This window comes from Anabas testudineus, chromosome 5, assembly GCF_900324465.2.
Source record: "Anabas testudineus chromosome 5, fAnaTes1.2, whole genome shotgun sequence".
Lineage (NCBI taxonomy): Eukaryota > Metazoa > Chordata > Actinopteri > Anabantiformes > Anabantidae > Anabas > Anabas testudineus.
Window position 1 is genome coordinate 13,825,768 of NC_046614.1, and position 24,750 is coordinate 13,850,517.

At 40.5% G+C, this 24,750-nt stretch overlaps 2 protein-coding genes across 5 annotated transcripts in view; one reads left to right on the forward strand and one right to left on the reverse strand.

Moving 5' to 3' along the window:
- Positions 1-66: 66 nt before the first annotated feature.
- LOC113153553 (protein disulfide isomerase Creld1) lies at positions 67-2,381 on the forward strand. Its single transcript, XM_026347239.1, has 6 exons — positions 67-390; positions 903-1,080; positions 1,182-1,265; positions 1,391-1,486; positions 1,605-1,745; positions 1,831-2,381. The coding sequence occupies exons 2-6, from the start codon at positions 921-923 to the stop codon at positions 2,049-2,051; spliced, it is 702 nt and encodes a 233-aa protein (XP_026203024.1). The 5' UTR covers positions 67-390; positions 903-920; the 3' UTR covers positions 2,052-2,381.
- A 4,497-nt stretch (positions 2,382-6,878) lies between these two features.
- The window catches only part of erc2 (ELKS/RAB6-interacting/CAST family member 2), a 31,842-nt gene continuing 13,970 nt past the window's right edge, over positions 6,879-24,750 (reverse strand). The window contains exons 5-19 of one of the 4 annotated variants that reach the window (XM_026347228.1): positions 21,351-21,506; positions 20,407-20,574; positions 19,828-19,995; positions 18,930-19,067; positions 18,089-18,229; positions 17,651-17,791; positions 16,255-16,290; positions 14,172-14,374; positions 10,653-10,664; positions 10,248-10,371; positions 9,992-10,152; positions 8,772-8,919; positions 7,480-8,109; positions 7,114-7,181; positions 6,879-6,889 (exon numbers count right to left, since the gene is read on the reverse strand). In XM_026347228.1, the coding sequence (XP_026203013.1) occupies positions 7,155-7,181; positions 7,480-8,109; positions 8,772-8,919; positions 9,992-10,152; positions 10,248-10,371; positions 10,653-10,664; positions 14,172-14,374; positions 16,255-16,290; positions 17,651-17,791; positions 18,089-18,229; positions 18,930-19,067; positions 19,828-19,995; positions 20,407-20,574; positions 21,351-21,506 (2,253 nt within the window). In that variant the 3' untranslated portion in view covers positions 6,879-6,889; positions 7,114-7,154. Of the gene's footprint in view, positions 6,890-6,945; positions 7,010-7,113; positions 7,182-7,479; positions 8,110-8,771; positions 8,920-9,991; positions 10,153-10,247; positions 10,372-10,652; positions 10,665-14,171; positions 14,375-16,254; positions 16,291-17,650; positions 17,792-18,088; positions 18,230-18,929; positions 19,068-19,827; positions 19,996-20,406; positions 20,575-21,350; positions 21,507-24,750 lie in introns of those variants that run through there. The other 3 variants (XM_026347227.1, XM_026347230.1, XM_026347229.1) reach the window with 3 other exon arrangements.

Below are 24,750 nucleotides of genomic sequence, written 5' to 3' on the forward strand. Positions count from 1 at the left end.
TTACTGTATGGAAGTTTTAAATGATCAGTTATCCTTTTAGCTGCTAAAATCCTACAGACTAATTATACCCCTGTATTTTAAGTCTGTCCACTCTTGTCTATAAATAAATGTGCTTATTCGTGCGCATGGCAGTTTTTGAGTTATGACTGGACGTCCTGTGATGCAGGGACATGAATCTGATTGGTGCAATTCAGTGCAAGCACACTGAGGAGTGCTTGTTAAATGTCCTACTGCGCCCCGGAGGGGCGGTGCCTACGAGCTAACACATGCTCCGCTTGCTCGGGGTGTTTGCGGTGAAGTTTTTAATCAACACAAAAAAGTCTGCGACTGTAGCAAGCGTGTCTCGGCTGGTTTCACTGCGTTTAGACTCAATCGACGCACTTAAAGGAGGTAAAGAAGATCTTTCACATAGCTCTAGATGTTGTTTTAGGGTCAACTTTAAAGCTTTTTGACTCTCCCAGTGTCAGAGTGTAAAACTGTGACCACAGATATAAATGTTAATAAAACATAATAATAGTAAACGACGCTTATATATAAGCTTTTATATGTGTGTGTGTGTGTGTGTGTGTGTGTGTGATTGGATTGGTGAGTCTCTTATTATCTTGACTCCCATTAGTTGCATATTGTAGTTTTCAGTCAAAGTAGCAAAACCCTAATGAAACACTGATGCCATGTTCAAAATGTTAATATTATTAGATGAAGTTACAAACAGTGTTACCTGCTCATTCACATGTACATTAACTCATATATTTATACACATAAACAAAACTACATTTATACTGTATATTGACTTTGTCCTATGATATGGGAGGTATGTCCCCAACTTGCAAATATCACTTAACAAAACTGATGATATTTATTAATAAAACAAACAACTCCACCTCCTCGACCAAATGGGACAGTGACAGTTTGGAGTAAGGATGCTTCACAGGAACCTGCTACCGGCTGCTTGGCTGTGTTGCCTGTTCGCTGTCCAGATCCACAGCTGTCCAGATAACTGCAGTCGGTGTTCAGGCCCAGAAAACGACCAGTGTGAGGAATGCAGGGCAGGTTGGACGCTCCATAAGAACGCCTGTGTAGGTAGCGTATCCACAACTTTATGCATGAGTGTCATGCATATATTTGCATGACGTAAGACTCATTGAATACATATGCTTTGTATATGATGCTATGCTTTATAGATATTGATGAGTGTGGCACAGAGCTGGGTAACTGTCCTCCCAGCAGCTACTGCTTTAACACTGAGGGATCCTTTGAGTGCAGAGGTCAGTGGTTGAACAGGTTTAAATGATGTAAGAAGTTTTCCTATAGAGGTAGAATTAAATTACTGTGAAAAACAACAAAACTTTAACAAAAATACTGTACTTGTTTGTAAACTTCTTTTTGCCAGACTGTGACCCAGCCTGTGTGGGCTGTATGGGAAGTGGACCAGCACGCTGCAGAAAATGTGCCTCTGGGTACAGACTGACGGGGTCCAAGTGTTTGGGTAATAAAGATAACACAAAAGTTCATTAGCATGCTTTCATTCTGTGCATCTGGGCAGAAGCAGTAATTAAAAAATCTCTGATGACTATGTATCATATGCCTCTCTTGCCTTTGCTCAGATGTAGACGAATGTAGCGACAGGGTACTTGCCTGTCATGGTCTGGATGAGATTTGCACCAACACAGCAGGCTCTTTCCGCTGTGACTGCGCTGAAGGATTCATTCGCAAAGACAGCGTTTGTGAGAAGAAGCAGAAGCCCTGTGAGTCTCATCGTGCACACAGAAGGATGTTTACGCCTACACCTAATTTTACCGCAGCCACTCACACATCTATCTTCCCATGCAGATGTTCAGGAGAAAGGTCTGTTTGAGGATATACGGGATGATGAGGTGGAGGTGCTGCAGCAGATGTTCTTCGGGGTGGTGCTCTGCGCTCTGGCCACATTGGCTGCCAAGGGAGATTTGGTCTACACATCTGTGTTCATGGGCGCATTGGCAGCTATGGCAGGGTACTGGCTTTCTGACAGGGGAGACCGTTTGTTAGACAACTTCTTGAAGGGAAGATAAAGCTCAGAACATATATGACTATGACATATATGATTCTTTGATATTTTAGGCCTCGTTAACGACAGTTCCTTCTGTCCCTACAGCTTTTTTTACTGGGATTGATCATTTTCAAAAGCTATGTTTGGCCATTTGAAGCCACCAGTGTTAAAGAAAGATTTTACAGCTTGCTTAAATACTATGTTTTAGATTAACTTATGCTGTATCAATCACACTGTATTTGTACTGAAATGTAATGTAAAGATGTGACATGTTGAGTGTAGTACAAAAATATTTTTAATTATGTAACCCCTTCTTTGTGTACACATTTATATGTATATGGTCAGTCTAAAACACTGGAATAACATTTTAATTAGTTCTACCTGTGTACTTTTGTTTTGCAAAAAAATCACATACAGAGACAGAAAGAAAGTCACCTTTATTTGATGGATATAAACAAGCTGGCCAACACTCAATAGTAATATTCTGATACAGCACATACAATAGCAAACTGGGGCACTGAGGATAGCCTCCTAGGTTCAAAAAACAAAAAACATTACAGAGTATCCATGCTTCATTCAAAACTTTTACTCAATCTCGCTTTTTTTCTAGGGACCTTCTCTGAAATATTTTTTAAGAGCTTTTCACTGTGCATTCATAAAACACTCACATACTAACACACATACATACTCAAGAAAACAATAAATGCGGGTGTACATTCACACACGCACACATTCACACACACTCTCTTGTGAATACATTTACACCAGCAAACCCAAAAACATGCTGCACTCTCACAAAACTGCACAGGCTGTCTACTAGGGGGACACAGTAAGTGAGACACACATCACTCTCAAACACAACATCACACCGTCACAATGCACGATGCAATTAATGTATGAGGAATGATGCTTCATGAGAGATTGGCTCACGTTCACACAAGTAGTCATTCAGCATGCTGGACACTCACATTTAACCTTTTCCTAGGTCTTTACTGTACAGCTCAAAACATTTACTTATACAAATAGTACAGTCTCAAACTGGCATATTCAATAAGCTGAAACTATAAAAAAATAAACATAAGCATAACTAAAATACAAAATTAATAATAAAAAAGTAAACAACATTTGTTCTGTCAAAGAAAAGGTTTCTGGCATTGGTCACAGTGATTTTTTTTTTAAGTCAAAGTTTTCAGCAACATACAGTAAAAGAAAAATAACCAGTATACACAATAAAATGAAAATGTATGCTAGGTTTCTCATACCTTTTTTGAAGGCCTTTTGAAAATTACTGGAGAATCTGCATGCCTTTCAACTCAAGTCTTTCTACACGGCTGCTTCCAGGCACAGACACAGACTTGACTTCTTAACTCCACCTCACACGGACTGCGACGTCAGTCAAAACCAGGAATAATCCTTAGTCTAAGCCCAGGAAACCAGCCCCAGCCTCTAAGCCTCTCTGTCTCCTAAACCTTGACACAACATCTGAGAATTCGCTCTGCATAGAGAACAGGAGATTATCCTTACATCATCATTTTCAGTTGGCACATTACGTAAAAATCAGCATGCATGGGCACAATTGAAATGTTCCATGTTTTCTACCATGTAAATCATATACGCTATTTCTCATGGTAGGAGAACCCCCTACTTCAAGTATTCAGTAGATAAAGACCTGAAAATGGAGGATTCGTACTCCGCCCCCCCGATGGTGAAGTGAGAGGATTTCCATTCCTCTGTCTGTTTGCATTATCTTCCCTTTTTTTTTCTTAATCCAAATCAAAACCATTCTCTTATCATTTGTAAACACAAACACCTAAATTTCACACAATATGTTGATTCTTGGTCAGTGAGTGGAGCTGTAAAGGATCATGTGGGAAGCAGACACGTAAAAGAGGAATGCGTGGATCAGCTCAGTTCGTGGAAGAAATGGAAAGACATTTATATACAACAATCAACAGTTGGCCATATAAGGGAGACACACAGGCACCGTGAGGGAAGGAGAGGAAGTGGGGATAGTAACAGTCTAATTCTCAATTTTCCACTATAACAATGTGTATTGTTTTTTCTACTTAATCAGCTGTCACAGTCACATACATCACCACTTCGGTTAACAAGACATCAACAACAACAAACGTGAAAGAAATGCATCCCAACAGAGTCACTCAAACCTCCACGTAGATCATAATAGTGATAGTCCTCACTCACAAGTGCAAGTTTCTGACTGCTGAGCGCAGCAGACATAATCTCATTGCTACTTTAGTGAGCTGCGAAATTCTTCCTCTTTTTTTTTTGTTCTTAGCTGTTCCCACAGGCCAAGTGGTCTTCAACTGAGTTGTTTTCACATTTAGAAAGGAATGTAATAATGTCATCTTTTCTAGACTTCTAGATAGATTTGGATACACTTCTTCTGATACACTAAAGCTCTTATTTTTTCTATTATGGGCTGTCCTGTATTTTCAGACAGGGAATGTTACTTGCTGATGAGGGTTTTTTTTCACAAAGTACAAATCAGAGGAAAATCACACCACTCAATACTCTAAATAAAACTTCTTTGACCTCCAGCCAGTTAGAAAAATAATCATGAAGAAAAAACATATAGTATCTTGAGTCAGTTTGAAATGATTTTTTGACCACATATAGACACACTCTATAGATTTCTCTCTATATGTATAATATATGCATATCTATCATATATGTGTACAGTTTTTGTGAGGCACAGGCTACCTTGTTGAGAAGGAGAAAAACAAGTCACTATGTTTGGGGAGGTCACACAGACTACTGCTGGAAGAGTACAAGGAGATGGGAGCAGGCGCATACTGTAAGTCAGAGACTGGGGTGTCAATTATACAAACTGCAGGGGAAAACATCTTGTGGACATTGCCTCCATTTCATATTCTATAATGGTATTTATAGTAGCAGTATTTATACAGAGACACCACCTCTGTGTGGGTCTTGAAGAGATTGTTACTCACAAACTCCCATTGTCAAATCATATGTACAAAGCAGTCTTTTACAGTTGTTTGTGAAGCCCATTGTGGGATCAAGTCCCTCTACTGTAAAAGGACAAAAAGATGCTCTTGACCAGGTCTTCTGACACCATTTAGTTTGAGCACCAGCAGAAGCACCATTAGTAAAAATTCCTGCAAGACAGAGGAGGTGCATAGGTGTCTCAGAAACTCAAAATAATCTGATTTTCTGACCACTCTCTTGGCAGCTCTGATTGGAAAGTTAATTACACAAGAAATGTCTTAGGATGGGAAATAAAAATCCATTCGCTCTATGTTAACATCTGCATAGATTGATTCTTTTTTTGACTACTTCTGATTAAAATGAGGTAACATGAAGAGAAATGTTGATGGCAACTACTGCTTTAAACTTAAATTAAGCCCAAGAGCTGGAGGGACCTGCTTGTGCAGCCAAGAAAAACCTCTTGACTCTGCAGACAAGGCTAAAACTCAAACCTCTCGTCTTTGCCAACGATGAATTGACAACAATAAACCTAAAATAATTCAAATCTGGTATGTTTGGAGCATGCTACTGAATATGAAACTATGTCAGGTAACTGTGTACCACAAAGGGTAAATATAGCCCATCAACATTAGAAGATGAAACAGACAGCAGAGAAACACTGAGGGCCATGGTAGCCAGGTAGAGGGGTCAGATGTCACCAGGTGGGTCAGCAGGGCAGTGAGGATCAAGAAACCACCACTGAATCAGGTGGGGGGGAGCCAACCAGAGCCAGAGGAGTCAGTCAGGCAAGTGAAACAGACAGCAAGACAACCATGATCTTGAATCAACCAACCAAAGGAAGAAGAAAGAAGGAGATAAATACTGAACAGGCAGACAGTCGTGATATCACTGGGAGGATCCGAAGAGGTGGAGCAGGTGACAGACAGGTGAGGAGACCTCGGTGAGACCTCTGATGCAGGGCTGCCATGTCATGTCAATCACATTTGTCAAGATCAACGGCTGCCTCTTTCTATCTTATTCAGTTCTGTATCTGGGATCTTGTAAGGAAAACGTAGTTGGCATCTGCTCCTGTTCACACAAGTAAGAGGTCCCAGGTCACCTTGAGAAGACAATTACAACATAAATAAACATGACCTGGTATTTGGAAATGTGTGTTGTTGTTTTTTTTCTCATTTTTAATGCTGTGATATACATTTCTGTGAAAAATAAGAGACAACTGCAAAATAATCAGTTTTTCAGGTTTCATCCTTTATAGGTACGTGAATAAAAAAAAAAATAATAATAAAAAAAAACAGCTTTGTTTTATGTATTTTGAACCGCTGACAATTTTTTCTCTAAATTTCGAGTAAAACTATTGTTATTTAGAACATGCATTCAAAGATATGACAGCAGATCATAATAACGTAAAATTATGCAGTGTTTGCAGAATTGTAATAAGAAAAATGAAGAAAACTCTGTACTAAGAAATGAAAAGAAATCCACTCATTTGTAAACAAAGTAGTTCAAATATTTTGATTAAAGATCACTCAGAAATCAGTATTTGATAGAAAATCCCCGATTTGCAATCGCTGTTTTCATGAGTTTTGGTTGCTTGACCAGTATTTCACATTGCTGATAGGTAACTGTATACCAGTTCTTCTGCGAAAAATCTAACAGGATTCAGGTTACCACCTCATGAAGCAGAATTAGATGTGCTGATGTAGGACTTTGACCGAGACTGGTATGGAATAAATGCTGTTCTCATACACAAACTAATTTACAAACAAATTGCAGTGATCTCTTATTTTTTCCAGAGCGGTTGTTTGTTTATTTTAAGACAAAAGGTGTGAAATTACCTGCTCAGCTGTCAGTCTCCCTGCATAACCTGCACACCTGAGTGCAACCTCCTCTTCCCTGCAAAATAAACAAAGGTCCCATTGCTGAGTACTGACTGGGCGGAGGTAATAAATGTTTGGTTGAGTAGTGTTTCAACATCATGGAATGGCTGTGCTCCTCCAGTAGTGACTGAATCATCTGGATATAAAAGAAAGACATCAGATGGCATTCGGCAGTTTAATTTGTTACAAAACACAGTAGACACGGAGCTGTAAAGTTGAAATGTCTTGAATATATCTCACCCCTCAAAACAAGATTAGAACTTTGGTTGTCACAGCAAGGATTATGCCCAAATGCCTTCCTCATCGTCCTGTTTTTGCAGACAGCGGTGACATATATTGAATGGAAATATAGGAGACAGATATTGGAGTAACTGCTGATCAACATCACTGGCTTTCAGAAAAATAAGCATATTTAAAAGTAAAAGTAAGCATGAGAGAAAGTGTTAATATTTAATGTTACTTAGTATTTTGCTTAGCAGCTACTTTCAGAAAAGAAAAGGTTTTACAGGGTTATGCTTTGAATCGTATTCATTTGCAATATCTAAAGAAAATGTGAGCACAAATTACAACATTTCCAACACTGAAGAATTAGGGGAGACATCAAACCTGGTCTGGAGAGGGGCGGTGACCAGCATGTGGGGGTCCTCGCACTGGTCCTCCACGATGATGGGGCGAAGGGTGACGTGGATGCTGGACAGGGTGTGGGTGCTGCGGGTGCTGGGGGTGCTGCGGGTGCTGAGGATGCTGGGGATGTGGATGTTGGGGGTGTGGGCCTTGTTGTGGAGGACCGTGTGGGTGCTGGGGGTGAGGATGCTGTGGAGGGAGATGTCCGTGTGGGTGCTGTGGAGGGTGCTGGGGATGCTGTTGATGAGGGTGTTGAGGCTGGGGGGGACGGGGGTGCTGTTGGAGCTGTGGAGCTTGTTGAGGATGCTGAGGGTGTGGCTGTGGGTGCTGTGGGTGAGGAGAGTGAGGGTACTGTGGCTGTGGCTGCTGGGCATGTGGGTGCTGTGGTGGAGCCTGAGGGTGCTGTGGGTGTTGTGGGTGCTGTGGGTGTTGAGGATGTTGCGGATGTGGAGCGTGTGGATACGGTGTTTGCTGAGCATGTTGAGGATGGGGGTACTGAGGCTGGGACTGAGGCTGAGCGTGCGGGGGCTGAGGCTGGGGGTGGTGAGGACCATGTGGATGATATTGCTCATCTTCGTAGTTGTCTGCTATTAGCTTCATTCTGCTTTGTGTCTGTAGGAAGAGCAAACTTGTTAGTGCATCATGATCAGCAACTATTAACAGAAAATGATTCCATCATAAGAGATGGAAATAGAACTGAGACAGCTACAGTATTAATACAAGGCAGTACAGGAACCAATTAATTTAGGGTGTATATATTTTATTTTACTGGGGCTTCATTGGTGCAACATTATGTGATTTTCAACTTAAAAAAGACAAATAAATGTTATAATGGCTCTTTATGCAACAGCTCATGTGGCCTTGAGACTAAAAAGCCCACCACGTGCTCTGAATGGGGAGTTTGTGGAAGTCTTCCTGTGCATGAAGGCAAGAATTCAGCTGGTCACCGAAGGGACAAACAGAGCAGAGTAATATTATTATAACCTGCTTTAATATATTATATTATTTAAATGCTGCAAGTGAATATGTTTAACTTGACTGAACTTTATTTACTGAACCAAATGATGTAAAACAGCTTTGAAATGTTGAAAAAAAATGAAAGACTACACAAAAATGCCAAAACTGAACTAGCAATGAGAGCATCCGTGTGTGTGAAACAGGAAAAATGGCTAGTTTTCACATACAGATATATTTTTTCCTTCTGATTAATGTTGCCTTGGCAACCAGCTACAGTGCAAAAAGACATTTCCTTGACATTGTGCTGCAGGACTAACATGTTGTTTGAGCTGGTGCATCAGTTTGTCCCGCTCTCTCTTGAGGGCCAGCACCTCCTCCTGGGTCTTCTTTTTATTGGAGGCAGACAGTTCCAGTAGTGCAATATTAGCATCTTTCTCACTGATGGCTGCCAGCAGAGCTTGTTGTCTAAAGAGGAAAAACAACATCATGACATCAGCACTTATCTTCTATGAAAGACAAAGAACACTACATTAATGGTATTAGACAACTGACTCATTTCATTAAGTTCTTTTAACTGAAGAACTATGAGTCAAATGATGTTTAGGTGCAAGTAAAGCTGTTGTAAAGCTGCTGATCAGTGACATGAGTCACTCAAAGATCTGAAGACTTTAATCTCCTGTCAAATACAAGGTAAAATTTGTCCCACAGCTCAAACTATATTTCTCATATTGACTTCTCTGGGCATTTAAAGGAATCATTTTGAGAAAATTTTGGAAATGCACTAGCAGAAATAACTCGCTTCAGTTGTCAGTCTGTTGGTCTGGCAACACCACAGTGCCAACAAGCCTAAAAAAGACCAACTACAGTACTACCCTAGGCCTGTAAAAATATCCTGACAGCAACCAGGACCACCAAGCTGTCGTAGTGTAAGTGATGTGACCATAATTGAAAACACTAGGTGTTTTATTTAAAATGAAACATTAACTACACAACTGATTCCTAATCTCATATTTATTCATATGTCATTTTAGTGACTAGCTGAAGGAGAAAACGCAGGGTGTTTCCTTACATTATAATCCATCCACGGTCTTGCCATAAACTTATTAAATAAAGCAAAATACTGGGCTTTCTTTGTGAAGCTAACATCAAATGACATAATGATACTAATCAGTGTTAACTGGACTTGCTTAGAGTCCTTGGCAACATTTCACCTCTCTGAAAGGCTTCTTTAGTTCGTACTGACTGGTTGTGAGTTCCAGTTTTTTAACCTACGTGGATTCATGTGTCAAAGTGTGATCAGCCTGGAAAACTAGGCCAAGACCGGATTGTAAGTGGGTGATAAGTGGTGTTACAGACTCTGTTAAGTGAGGATTGTTCCAGTTTGACTTGGATGACCTCCTTTATTACCCTTTCCCTTCCTAGGCAGTTCTAACAACACATAATGGTCAGGAGAGACAATGAGTCCATTTGCTGCTGAGCAGCACCTATCTGATAGAACTGGATGACTGAGAATGTCCACGGATATGATGACACTAACTTCATTTCCAGGATCTCCTCCAGCTGTTTCCTGCGCTCTTGTCTCATGTTGGTGAGGTGGGTGTCCCTCTCCTGCAGAGACTGCTGTGTGGAGGACAGACGCTGCTTGGTGGCATCCAACTCCTGCCTTGTCCTTTCCAGTGTGTTCATTAACTCCTCCAACTGACAGAGAGCAGACATTATGTGAGACATCACTTTGTAGACACACAAAAACCTGTATAACCACTGGTACATATTTCTCATGAGTAAATCTGCACCTTTACGTGGTGGCCAGTATCCATAGAGCTGTCCTTACGGGGGTCCTGTCCTAAGCCTTTCTTATCCCCTTGTGGTCCCAATTTGATGTTTGGACCCTTCTTTGTTTGGTCTTTGCCTCCTTGTCTGTAAAACCACAAAGATTTAGGAGCACTTCTATGCAAATAATCTATCTGAATCCAGTTGTCCATAACAAAAACATGAAAGATAAACAGGTATAAACAAGTACAGAGTAATGGATAGTCATGTTAGGTGCATTTTGAAATAGTCTAATTTCACAATGCATGAGCATCATAGATGAACTCATAGCTTCATCATGACATTACTGAGATGATTTACAAGCTCAAACACCTGAGTTGGCATGAGAATAAGTAGAGATGGGGGAGAGGAGCTAGGACATAACTTACCTCGGAGCTAAACTGCAGACAGGGAGAGGAAAAGGTAGAAGAAAAGGGGATGACAGGACAAGTGGAAGATTGGAAGTAGGAGACAAGAGCACACACAAGAAAAAGTAAAAAAAAACAGGACACATTAGAAACATAACAAAGAAACAATTACAAGAAAACAATGCATAAGAGTCTGGAGAGATCACAGTGTGTTCACTGTCAAACAACACAGGAGATCACAAAGGCGCCTGTGACAGACTCTGCACTGCAGCCTGGCACAGCTTATGCAGGATGCACCTTCTCTGAAAACATGGAGCCATGTGCATCTGCTGCCAGACCTGGTAGCGGCAGACATGCAGTTAGACAGGCAAAAATCAGCCGGGCAAAAGAAGGGAGGAGGAGGACAAGTGTAAGTGACGAGCAAAAGGAGGAAAGCCAACAGTTGTTTGACCAAGTGGACGAGAAGGAGTGAGCTAGTGAGAGAATGGATGTAAGGTTGTTCAAACAGAAGAGACCCAACTGAACCGACACACTGCAGGACCGAGAGTTCAGTCCAGACCCTACCTACTACAGCACCTCACTCACTGAGCACGTGTAGACCTGGAGCACAGCAGCTCTATTCATGCAGGCCACTAGGCAGATCATTTCCCTTAGTGTCTGGTAGAGCAAGCTAGGCAGGGCGGGGCGGGGTGGTACAGGTTGGGCAGGAGAGCAGGAAGGTAGGCAACGGGGGAAAAACACTTGAGAAAAGAAGGGCTCTCTGATTTTGAAGATGGGAAGGTGACTAAAGAGTTACAGACGGTGGAGGTGGGCAGATGGGTGGTTGGAATGAGCAGGGGAAGCGTGCTCATGGCAGGAGGAGGCCTCAGCTCTAAGAACAGAAACTTCCTACATACAGTAAGCTACAAGAAACAGCCAAAGCAAAACACCACAAAAACACACAAAAGGGTGTATATGTGTGTGTCTGCATGTGTATAAGTATGTAAGACATTTAAACCAAGGAGACAGGGAAGTATACATGTCTATGTCTATAGTAAACTAAAATGGATAAAAAAAAAAAGCAAGAGCAGTTAGGAAATCACACCAAGTTCTACATACAGTACTCTTAACATTGCTAATATTATAGTAGTATTCACATATTTATATACAAGTTCAAATTTTAAGAGGAACTTTCATTTCAGCAGCAAACAAAAGTTTGGTTGCATGTTGTCTGAATCCTGGTGTGATTGGCTCATGCACTATTACAAAAACTGTTCACAACATGAACAACAGTATGACTCAAAGCTTACTGTTCCAGGAATAAAAGGATATCACCTACACATATATGACCTGATGTTTTGCACTTAGCTGGTAAAAACCTTAAATGTTAAGGTTTGTACTGAATATTTAATTTTAATTGGAACGCAGTATGAGTTACAAATGGGCAGTTAATTACACTCTATATGGTGCTTTTATTTGCTGATTCAATTCCCCATTCGGTCATCAGTGCAGGATAGATGGCTGCTAATGTTGGTTGTCACATGCAGCTTGAAAAAAGAAACATGCAGTACAAAGTCTCTCTCTCTGTCTCTCTTTCACACACACACACACACACATAAACACACACACACACACACACACACACACACACACACACAGTCACATGTTGGCACAGGCTGATCAGAAACCATTAACAGCCAATACATATATTGCTGACCACTAAACAAACACATGCTAAAGAAATAAAAGCAAACAGGAATCCAGGGATCTTTGTATCATGAACACATTAACATAATTACACAACAGATTACAAACAAAGTGCATGACTCTCATACAAAGATCTATGAATCCTTCGCATAGCAGGCAGACCCAGGCAGACAAGTGAAACCAGATACAGTTGCAGCAGTCGCAGTCGGAGACTTAAACCACGCAGCCGAGCTGAAGTGCCAGGGCAGAGCACTCACTTTCCCAGGAAATCCCACACCATGCCCCCAATCTGCTGGGGAGCAGCGGACACAGAAGGGAGCGGGTCAGGGGGAGCTCTGCCACCGGGACGAAGGGCGGGGCGAGGGGCAGGGGGAGGGGGACTGAGAAAGAATTGCGAGGGAGATGGAAAAGAGATTGAAAAACCAGAATCGGATTTGAGAGAGGAAAAAAAGGAGGTTCGAGGCCAGGTTTGAGAGTGATCAATGATAGAGGGTAAAAACAGGGGCAAGTGGGCATGAAACAGAAAATAGAAAAGGGAACAAGACAGAATAAGTGGGTAAAGATGTCAAGAAAAGGACAAGAACACTCAGTTAATCCAACACCACAAATACGTAAGCATGACAGTGAAACAAAGTGGCCCTTATCACTGGCTGGGAAGGAAAAATGTATCTGGTTTTAAAAATAAGTGGTGGGATTGGGAGTGTATAAGTGGCAGGTGAAGGGCACTATCATTGGTAGACAGTGCTCATGTGTGTGTCATGTTGTCCGACCAATATTTCTCTCTTTCTCTCTGGAAACTCTTTTCCAGGTGAATGACAAAATGAGGGCCTGATCCAGAAAGATATGAGCTGAAACAAAGCTAATGGCTGCTGCAAGTGTGGGGACTCTGGACTGCGTGTCACACTGAGAGGTGAGCCCAGAGCTGATGGGGCCGGGAGCTTTATTTATGTGGTCCATTAACTTAAATCTCTCCCATTATGGGAGTGACTGTCACTGGGTTTCTAATATCACATCTAGCATAGTATCAGAACAGCTGCTGCAACTTGTAGTGTACTGTTCGTGCTGACAGGCCCTTATGGCGCCACGTTTAACAAGAAAATGGCAGTAGATGTATATAAAGCAAATGGAGGTTCTATTAAAAGCACAGTAGAAGCCACATTTGAGGAAGAAGGTTATTCTACTGTTCATAAGCTCACAGCACATCTGCATGAATAAACAACCATAAGAGGTGAGAAAAAATATGACTCTTGATCGTGGTGAATCCACCCTTTTGATGAAACCCAACACCTTTGAATGCACTTATTGTAAAATGACAAAGCTTCTGAGAAATGAACTGAATTGTGTAGTAAACAATTGCTTCTAAATGTATGGATGTCAGTGCAGACGAAGCCAAAGATGCAGTACTTCAAATGATGCCTCAGCAAGAGTTCGGTGTGTTCCCTCTCAAACAGATTTTCTTCTTCTGTGATTTAATGCCTGCTATTTTCTGCTGTTCTAATTTTCTCTATCATTTCTACTACACAACACTGCCAAAATCTCTTCGCTACTACACCACTATACCTGACCAGTGATCTTTCTGCTTGTGTTCCCTGAGGCCAGTAAATCCTTGGTTACCGTTCTTTAAATATAATCACATTTCTGTCTGTCTTTCAGACATTTCTGTCTGTCTTTCAGACTTTCTGTAGAACACACACACACTTCCCAGCTTCACCTTCTCCTCCAGGACTTCCACAGATTCTCAACTACAACTTTCCATCATCCACCTGCTGGCTCTTCTCAGTCTATAAGGGACATACACTTCTAATTGATCTGTCCTTACTAACCTAACTTGTTTGGACAGTCAGAGTTAGTTACCTTTCCAACTCAGCAATCTTCTTGTCCTTGTCGTTCTTTTCAGTCTCCACTTCTCGCAGGATGTCCAGGAGTCTCTCCACCTCCGTCTGAGCCTTGCTGGCCTCCTCCTTGTAGTAGCTCACCTCCTTCTCCAGCAGCTTCACTCGATCCACATACTCGAGGTTCCCTCTGGAGCCTGATTGCTGCTCCACCTCGTGAGCCTTCTGCACCCACACACCAGGGAACACATACAGACATGCACATGTCCAAAGATACACTAAGTTAATATTAAAATGTCACCACAGCCATGCAGAGCAGCACAGAGTGTTTCACTGCCTGTAGCCGAGAGATATTGTATATACAGTCCATCAGTGTCTTATATTAACTACTCCCATTGCTCTCTCCCTCTCTTTCTGAATGAAGAAAGCAGAGTAGAATGTTGTGGACAAGGGCATCATTACTGGTGCTGGCTCATTAGCTTTAACAGAGCTATTATTTAGCTCCATTTAACGACCCTCTGAGACTCACAGTCACTTTGCACACTTGGTGAGTATGCAGAACGCAGAACTGTGTATGTGTGCTTTTGTGTGTCTTGTTTATACAGCAATTAAATAGGTAAAATAGTTATAAATCAGTGGGAGTAAATGCTAAATGATGGCTCTGTATCATTGGTTATCTGTCGCAAACTAATCACAGCACTGCTGCTGGTCAATGTGGACAAATCTCGCCATTATTGCAACAATCTGTTACTCTCCATGAATTTCATTACAGTGGTGCACATCACTCTCAAGACCATATGAAGCCACATATGTCAACACAGTTCGCAAAAGTGCAAGAGAGTACAAGAGCCATCCAGCAAAACACTACGGTGATCTCCAACCACGGCTGATACCTCAGCTAACTGCACCACAACATGACAAAGGAAAAGCGTGGCAACACTGACAGTGACAACATGCAACAACATCTAACAAATCATGCAAGCCCAACAAAGCTGCACAGTCTTTGCAATTGTCGGTCAAAAAAAACGGCAAAACCTAGCCAATCCATTTACTAACAATAAGTTTCATATTTGAAGTATGAGGAACAATTTTAAGATCTATCTTGTCAAACATTATTCTCAAACATGTGGGAGTAGAAAGTAAATAAATCACTGTGCCACTACATGGGAGTTGGAGAAGTACTGTAAAATTAGGCTCCATACAGACAGCAGGTTTAAATGTGGATTTCTGATTCTGTATTTGTGCATTGTGCAACAGATCAGGTTGCACAACTTTACACAGATGTGTTTCAGGGTTGAAGAAACTCTGTTTATTTATTCATTATTTTGTTTTGTCTCTGTAACTGCTTTCTGCATTATTTATGTTTGTGTTTTTATTTATATCAATAACAGAGCATCCAAAAAAACAACACAGTAATAAATTAATACAAGGTGTAAGCTAACCATGAGGTTAATTCAGGGTTCTGTGTGTGAAAACATAACAGGAAACTATTTGAACTGCCATTAAATTCACTAAGTATCTTTTGTTAAGTTACTGACACATCTGATTTTTAGAAACTAGAGTCGTAAGCTAGATTTCCCATGTGCGTTTGCATTATAGAGTCTCGTTGCACTCAGCACAAGCTCTAAAATTTCCTTATGTTACATGTTTGCTCTGGTTTAGTGACTTAAAGTTAAGTTGACTAAATTGAATGAACCTTGCTGTGCAGAGCCTTCATTTCTCTAATATGGAGAAATAGGAACATCCCACTGTAGTTAAACTGATCACACATAGAGAAACTACTACTACTGTCACAATTTAAAAATATACCAATATATAGATACTGTAGCGTATATTAAAAATTCCAACTGACCAAATAAAGCGAAACTATAAATATTGTACATGTAACACCATCACCGTGTTTCACAAACACAAACAGAGTACTCTGAGTGCAGTATAAAGCTACCAGTACAGTGCGATGGCCAACATGCATCTGGGTGGGTCGTGGGTAAAAGCAGAACCTGTGCTAGGATTTGGCATGATCACCATCTAGCAAATTTCAAAAAAGTTATCAGTGTCCTCATGCTTTCAATATGTGCCTCAGATAGCACAAGAGAGAGACTTACAGGATTGTTCATGTGACTGAATAGCTGCTCAGCTTGCTACATTGCAAACAGAGAGGTTGAGGGAAGGAGTGGAAGGGTAGAAACCCAAAAGTAGGTGTTAGGATTTAGTTTGAGCCAGAGGAGAGAACAGCAGGATCAGACATGTTACAATACATGTTTGACAGATCAGTAACATCAGTAACAGCACATGTAGTCATAGGTTCAGGGCAACACAAACACAGACAAATGCAGTAAACAGACACTGTGGATTATGGAGTAAGAGGAGACAAGGCAGGGTATTCAAAAGACTGTCTGCTCCCTGCAGTGGCTTTGTTTTGCATAGAGCGAAAGCATGGTAGCCATTATGTCAGGTAACTGTATAATGCATATGTTGGTGGTTTAAGGTGGATTAAAGTGAACTTACAGTACTGACAGATGTTCACAGTGTACCCTTTTCATAGTGTACCTCTTTGAATTTTCTTTTATATATTTGTTGAATATTGTAGTTTGTCCCACTGAGGAATTGATTGGTCAGTGTTTTGCTTTGTGAAAGTAAAAGGCCTGAGTTGTAGTCAGAGAAAAAACTCACCTAACCAATATATGACATCCTTAAAACATTCAGACATATATATACATATATACAATATACATGTAGGTATGTAAATATTTAATACTCTGTATGCATATGCTCCCTGAACTCACAGTGAAGTAATGCTGCTCTAATTTTTTTGTCTACAGTTTAACGAGAAAATCACTTAATTTAGGACAGATGAGCTGAAGCTAACATGTGTCATATATAACTCTAGTGGTTTGTAAAAAATACCGTGGTGTTACCTACTAAAATAAGCAGCTTTTATCCTGGTCTAACCTCTCTGGAGCTTTCTATCCTATCATTTGATCTTCCTTTGCAGATGGATTTGCAGTTGTCATCACACATGGAAGCACTTGCTACTCACCAGATTTTAGGTTGAAATTAACAAAAGCTCTAGAACAGCTACTACATGATTGTTTTGACAACAAGAGTTCACCAAGTATTTGTGACTGTTGTGGCATCATGTTGGCTTTGGCCAAACATTAGACATTTTCCTTAATTGGGAGCTTGTTTGGTTATCCCCCGTATTTACTGTTATAAAACTCTTTGTAGAAAAATACAACTTCAATTAACTAGTATAAAGAATATATATACATACATATATATATATATATATATATATATATATATATATATATATATATATATATATATATATATATATATATATATATATATATATATATATATATATATATATATATATTTAAATCTGTAAATCTGTAAACACCTAAATACCATACATCTGAAGACTATGTTTTCTTCTAATAGTGGACACATTGGATGTGTTTGTGAGTGATTCTGCACTGTAACATGAACACCTACCTTCTGCAACTGGGTCTCCAACTTACTACACTCCTCTTTTTTCTGTTCAATGGCAATCTCCAGTGATTTGAGCTTTGAATCCTTCTTGAGGCCAGAAGATGCGAGGGATGAAGCATGTTCCTTCAGATCAATGAGACTGGACTGCAGATGGACAGACAGGACAGACAGTCAGCACAGGTTTAAGTAAGGCAGACCAGAACATTGTGAGCAGGTCCAACTGTAACAGGCAGAGACAACAGCTTGAATGTCATATAAAGCCCTACTGAATGGAAGAATTACAATACGGGCTGTACAGTACATAGGACAGTGAACACAATATTGCACAGCAGAGTAGAAAAACATAAAGGCCCAACGTGTTTACAATATGCAGACATGTGAACACATCCCTTTGCCCTTATATGAAAAGAAAATCTCTTCACTCTACGAATACTCACTGACCTCTTTCTCTGTTAATTCTATCTGCAGGCTGTTGACCTTCTCCTTCAGCTCCTTGTTCTCCTTCTTATAGGACTCTACTTCTTCCAGACGTTCTCTGTCTTCTCGCTCTCTTTGGTCCTTTAAACGCTCGATAATCCTCTCCTAACACACACACAAGCAAGTTTCATTTTATTTCTGAAATCGTCAATACTGTATTTTTTGATTAACGTGCACAGTGATCAACAGTCTAATATAATAATTTACAGAATATGGAAATAATATATAAAAGTGAATAATAAATAGTAATGAATAAATCAAGATTCTAAAATGAGGGATTTATCTTATTCAGTTCTACTGATGCTTAATAAATATGAACAAAAAAGCAAAAAACTTTCTGAATGGAAATAGAAAACTGCAGCAAAGAAATAAATCACATCAAATGCAAACAGCTAGTAAAACGGCCAACTTGTGAATTATACACATTGCTTTAGTTAATGTGTTTATTTATCATAGTCAATGATTACTCTAATGCCTAATTAAATCTAATTAAAGATAAAATTATGCTTTCTCTGGCTACTCATTGGCTCTTAAATGTAAATGATATTGGTAGTCTCTTAAATTTAAAAGCAATTTTATGCTGTAATAAATTTGATAAATATCTTTAATTCTTCTGAAGTCCAAAATTTCACTTTCACCAGTTAAATAAATACACAAGTTGGTATCAAACCTCATTCATATCACAGACAGAGAACCTCAAAGAGAAAAATGGATTTAGTCTTTAATCATTGTTGGTTGAGTCCCAACCATGACAGAGATGCATCTTTGCATCTTCAGTTTGCCGTCGGCTGTGTTTTTATCGCACCTTCTCTGACAGCGCCTCCTCCAGGGTGGCCAGGGCAGTGTCTGTGTTACTGGAGTCAGTCTGAAGGGACTTGACCCTGTCCTTCAGGTTTCCCAGCTGCTTGTCTTTGTCCCGCAGCTGCTCCTGCAGGTTCTCAATCTAAAACAGGAAGGAGGAAATCAGTGCTGGGAGGGCAAAGCACTGACACAGTTGTAACTTACATGATGTCAAAACCAGAACAGTATTATAATCCAATATAAAGTTGGCGTAATAGCTGGAATTTCCAAAAGCATTTTAAGATGAATAGACTTTGTATTTACCAACGAAATACATCAAATACTGAATTTTAAGAATCATTTTAAGAAGCTCAGTGATACAGTGAGATACAAATCCAGCTGTCACTGGTGAGCGAAAAATCGAATTGAGCAGCATAACTGCACAGACTGGAAAACAAAGATGATCATAAAAGTGTTTAGATGAGGGAGAGAAGGTGTGGTAGAACAACTGGGCAGAAAAACATTAAAGGGAATGGGTGAACGAGTCAGGGTGAGAGAAGGAGTAACACTGAGTATTTATAGCACACACACACGAGAGCCACTGAGGCATAAATATCTTCTTGCTTGTCGTTTCGTGGACACTTTTCCCCTGAGAGCAACAGAGGAGACTCTCTCACTCTTAATGGAGAGAGTAACTGCTCTGCTTTGGATATTCACAGTGACTGGTTTACTCCAGGACACAAGAACCTGACAGAATAACTTGCTCCGTTCATCGTTCATTTGTCATTTCAGTACACTACTGAGCACACAGACCTCCACCTCCTTAGTGCAATGGGTTTTAACCTACAATAATGTAACTCGTAGTCGTAGCTGGTGCATTTATTAAAACATTGTTTTCTGTGTATATTCCCACAAATTCTGACCTTTTTCTGCAGGACATTTATCTTCCTTTCTTTGACCTCTAACATGTCCTTCATGTCCCTGATTTCTCCGGCAAGAGTGCCCTTCTCCTCTGTGAGATCCTGCAGTTGCTTGGTTTTCTTGTTCAGGAAGGACTCTTTCTCCTCCAAACGGAGACGTAGGGCATCCACCTGAATCCAACACATCCAAAAACATCTTACAGCCACCAAGGCATAAATATGGTGAACCTACTTAAAATAAAAGAGCTTCATTTAACATGGACTGTAACAGAAAAAGTACAAAACCTATAGTGTAAATAATTTACTTTTTAATGCAGCTTTTTATGTTTTTGATGTTTAGTAGCTGTGCCATGATACTATACTGCATATTACTGTTTCACTGGCGGTGTCCTGACAGTACAGTTAGTCTGAAGTCCCCAAAGTAAATAAAGTGCTGATATGATTTGCAGTAATAACCCTCAGGCCCAGATACAAGCCTATTATTTGCTCAGTTTGACTAGGAGGATAAAAATGTTTGTGAGTCAGTGTATTGTTAGGTTGATTTACTGTATGTGTACAAACAAGCTAAAGGTTTTTCATTACCTCTGTTTGCAGGATGGCAGCACGTTGCTCCTTGGCAGTGAGAGACTCTTTGAGCACCTCAATATGCTGTTTACAGTCTGAGTTCTGGTTGTTGAGGGTTTCAAGTTTTGTCTGCAGAGCCAGCAGCTCTGACTCCTTCTTTGACAACTCCTGCTTCAGCTGATCAATCTATTTGACACGAAATGGACAACATGTGAAATCATGTGAAATGAAAGTGTGTGTGTAAGACAGAGACAGAGGGAAGGAGAGTAAACTATTTTTAGTCAGCACAGCTTTTCCACTATTTTCATCAGCACACTTTCCTCTCATTCAAAAAGCATTCGGGACTGACTCCCCTGCATTCATCATGTATTATAGATCATCTCTATTCAAGATTGATGAAAAGAGGTCCAAAAATAGAATTACAAAACTGTGGCTTCTTTGTGCCTGGTCAGCTAACATGGGGAGCAATATGTAAACACAGAGTTCAAGCTACGCAGAGATATATGAGCCCCAGAGATCAACTGACATGTACACTTTCACACAATCACAGATTTCAGGTGACAATTCATACTGGAGGCAGGCACAGTGTAACTCTAACTACACCTCTAAAAACAAATGCAGGTAGGGTTTGTGGGCATGCTTACTACTACTCACTTTAAAGGTGATGTACGTAACAATTGTCAGTTGGCAGCAGAATAATTAAGAACTAAGCTTTCATTAATGATTAGGAAACAAAGGTTACGTACTTTTATATATGATATTATATCAATTAGCTGATTTTGCCTTTTTGGGTGTTCTTGACACTCAGAGATGTTAAACATTAATGCAGCTAACCTAAACTGGCAAACCAGCTTCTCTGCAGAGGTCTAAGTGTTCTCTGAACAGCTCGATTGTATATTTCAGCCATATTTTCACAAGAACTGTATTTGTACAAGCCCATGCACAGTGCAGATGGTATCTACCTTGGTCTTCATAAACTTAGAGTGGTTCTTGTAGACCTCCATTTGTTTGATCTCCTCTTCTCTGTCCTCTGTGTTCAGTAAGCCGTTTGCCTTCAGCATTTGAATCTCATCCTCGAGATCTCGGATGTTGCGCTCCAGAGAGGCAATTTTGGTGTCCTGCACACAAACATGCAGAGGAGACACACCTCAAAATCCAGACTGGCATGTCCACAAGTTGCATGCTGCTAATAATCCTGAACAAGAGGCAGGCGCCCGGAACAGAAAGACTGAAAGCAACAAAATAAGATTTAGAGGGACTGAAAGACAGAAGAGAGTGAAAAAGGAAGAGCTGCAGCGAAAGACAAACTGGAAGAAGCTCTTTGGTGTGACTGAGATCAACTGCAGTATCTGTCGGTGAAATCAGAAGCTTTCTACCCAGCTCCTTGCAGCAGCTCAGAGATTTAATCACCATTGGGATATTAAGCAGCAGATCAGCCGGACTTGGGAGATACGTGCACAGGCAAAGGAAGAAAAGTAATAAGCTGTAGCTTTTTCAGTAGTTGCTTGTAGATCAATGCAGACTCCAGCCTCTGGACTGCGACTGCGAGTGCAGCTTTAGCTTCACGGCTTTTTAAATAAATAATACAACGTCTTTAAGATTAGCCATGGTCCATCTCCTTCACCAACGAAGCACAGAGCAACCTTGCTCCCTCCTGTCTTTTTCTTTTTTTGTGTCTCTTCTTCCTTCTTCCTAGTGGCTCTGAACTTATGAACTTGTGGCCGTTAGCAGGGTCAGTCACAGCCCACTGCAGAGGAACATGGGTAATGTATCGTAATGAGGAATGATGGACTACCCGTGAAGGATCTGAGGGGTTAACGTCGATGCATAAGCACTGTAGATGTACATGCACTTCGCCCTGCCACTGCATCTCACCTCAGTCTCCCTGTTACGAGACGAACATCAATGAACTAACATTGCTGCAACGGACACAAAACACCGTACCTTCAAAAGGAGGCAGATTTTACTCCATCCACATGTAATCACTGGTAAATCGACCTGGTCATTAAATCTTGTTCTTTATCTCTCTTTTCCTGCCTCTGTGTGTTTCTCTTTCTCTCTATCTCTCTGCATACTGGCCTCTTGCTGTCATAAACAACCACACCTGTTTCCATGGCAGCAGCAGGCAGGCTATATGCTGTGCACTGTCTCTGGTGAGTGAGGAGGAAAAGGCGGGTGGGATGTAGGGGAGAGAGGGAGGGAGGATTATTCGTGCTTCCATCAGCATCAACACAGCAGAGGGAGAGAGGAGAGGGGAGAGATGTGGGGTCTTCCTACACAGCACAGGAGGAGGAGGAGAAGGAGGTGGAGGCGGGTCTTCCCTATGTCTGTATGCAAATCAACAGGATCCCAGAGCACAGATGTCACGTGACCGTGCAGAGGAAGGCTGTGCCCTGCACACTGCCGATCTAGAGTGAGAAGGGCTGTGTCAGCTCAGCAATGATGTCATGATTTATTTTGAGGAAGTGATGTCAGGCCTCTGCAGTGTAGCTTGTGGTGTATACAGTGGTTCAGTAGCTGGATAGCCCTAATTTCTCAGCTGCCAGCAGATCCAGCTGCTGTACAACAAGTGTTGATTTGAATGGACAACATTGCCCTTGAAACAAGCTATACTTTATAAGTATATATGCATTATAAATATTTACATATTACAGCTGTATTGGACAGAAAGAAATAAGGATGTTTGTAAAATATGAAATACACATGAGCTGAAAGCTAAAATCATTCACATTTGACTCTGGTGGGTAAAGTCTCTTTCCATTGTAATCCAAGTCCATCTTCTTAAATACTTCCTCATGTAACATTAATGTTTATTCCAATATTTAAATGCTTCAGAAATACTACATAATACAGTGACAAGTATGTCAACCTTTTGGAATTTAGTGGTTTTCTGCATGATTTGTCAAAAAATGGGATCTTATCTTCATCATTATTATTAACAAATATAATGTGCCTAAAGTAATAACACAAAAAAATTCAGATCTTCATTGAGAACCACTATAAACACCTCACAGTGTGAGTGTAAAAGGTATGTGAACCCTTTGAATAATGACTTCAAAAAAGCTAATTTCAGTCAGGTTTTAGCATAAGTTAAGAAAATTAGTTTGGAAGTATGGACTAGAGCTTCTTCGACTTTGCTTTTTGAGTTTGCACCACACAAAAAGAATATGCTTATTTGGGCCATGCCAAATCTTAGAGGATCTATGATCAAGAATTGTTGATTTCCAGCTGTAGGCAGCCATTATAACTGACCCCAAGAGCACAACAAACACTCATTAATGAGGTAAAGAAGCCAGAGTGACAGACAAAGATTTAAAGGCATCATTGGAGCTGGCTAACATCTGTGTTGAGGAGTCTACAGTAGGTAAAACATTGAACAAGCAGTGTGTCTATGGCAGGACACAACGAAGGAAGCTGCTGCTTACTAAAAAGAACATTGCACTATTGGCAAAATGTTTTGTGGACTGACAAAACTAAGAACTATTTGTTCTGTATTACTACATTTGGTGTAAAAATGGCACAGCATATCATCATGAAAACATCATCCCAATCATAAAGTATGGTGGAGGAAACATCATGATTTGGGCCTGCTTTTCTGCATTAGGGCCAGATTGCAGTGACTGAGAGGAAGCTGGATTCCCGAGTTTATCAAATAATTCTTCAGGATAATGTGAGAATGTCTGTACATCAGCTGAAACTCTGTAAAAGTTGAGTGACGCTACAGGATAATGATTCAAAACACTAGAGCAAGTCCACAACAGAATGGCTTCAGAAAAACAAAATCCACCTTTTGGAGTGGCCAGACCTCAACCCAATAGAGATGCAATGAAACGACTTGAAATGAGCCACACATGAGGCGTCACAGCTACAGCTAGATGAAGATCAGATCATATTTTATGACAAAAAAGGTTCACATGCTTTTTCTATCCATTCTATAAAGTGAATTATTTGATTCAAATTATGCTGTAGATTAGCATAACAAATTTTGTGCTTTCAAAACTGCACAAAATAAAACTAAATTGATAGACCCACACCCACAGTCTGTGATGCAGTCTGTTGTGTTAAGGAGTTAATTATTGAGACTAAATGGGCCTTTTCTTGTCATGAAAACAGTGTGTTGGAGTTTGGCGCGAGTGGCTGTAGCACTTCTTCAGTGAACCACAATAGCTGAAATGTTGAACAGTAATATTGATTCTTGTTTACATTCACACAACTGCTTTGTGAGCTGATACACAGTGTTTCTGCATATCTATGTGTGTGCATGTGTGTGAGAGAGAGATGTGTCAGTGATTTGACTATTGACTCAGCTGCTGAGGATCACAATAACAGCAGAGCCAGTAGAACACAGTGGTTAACATAACA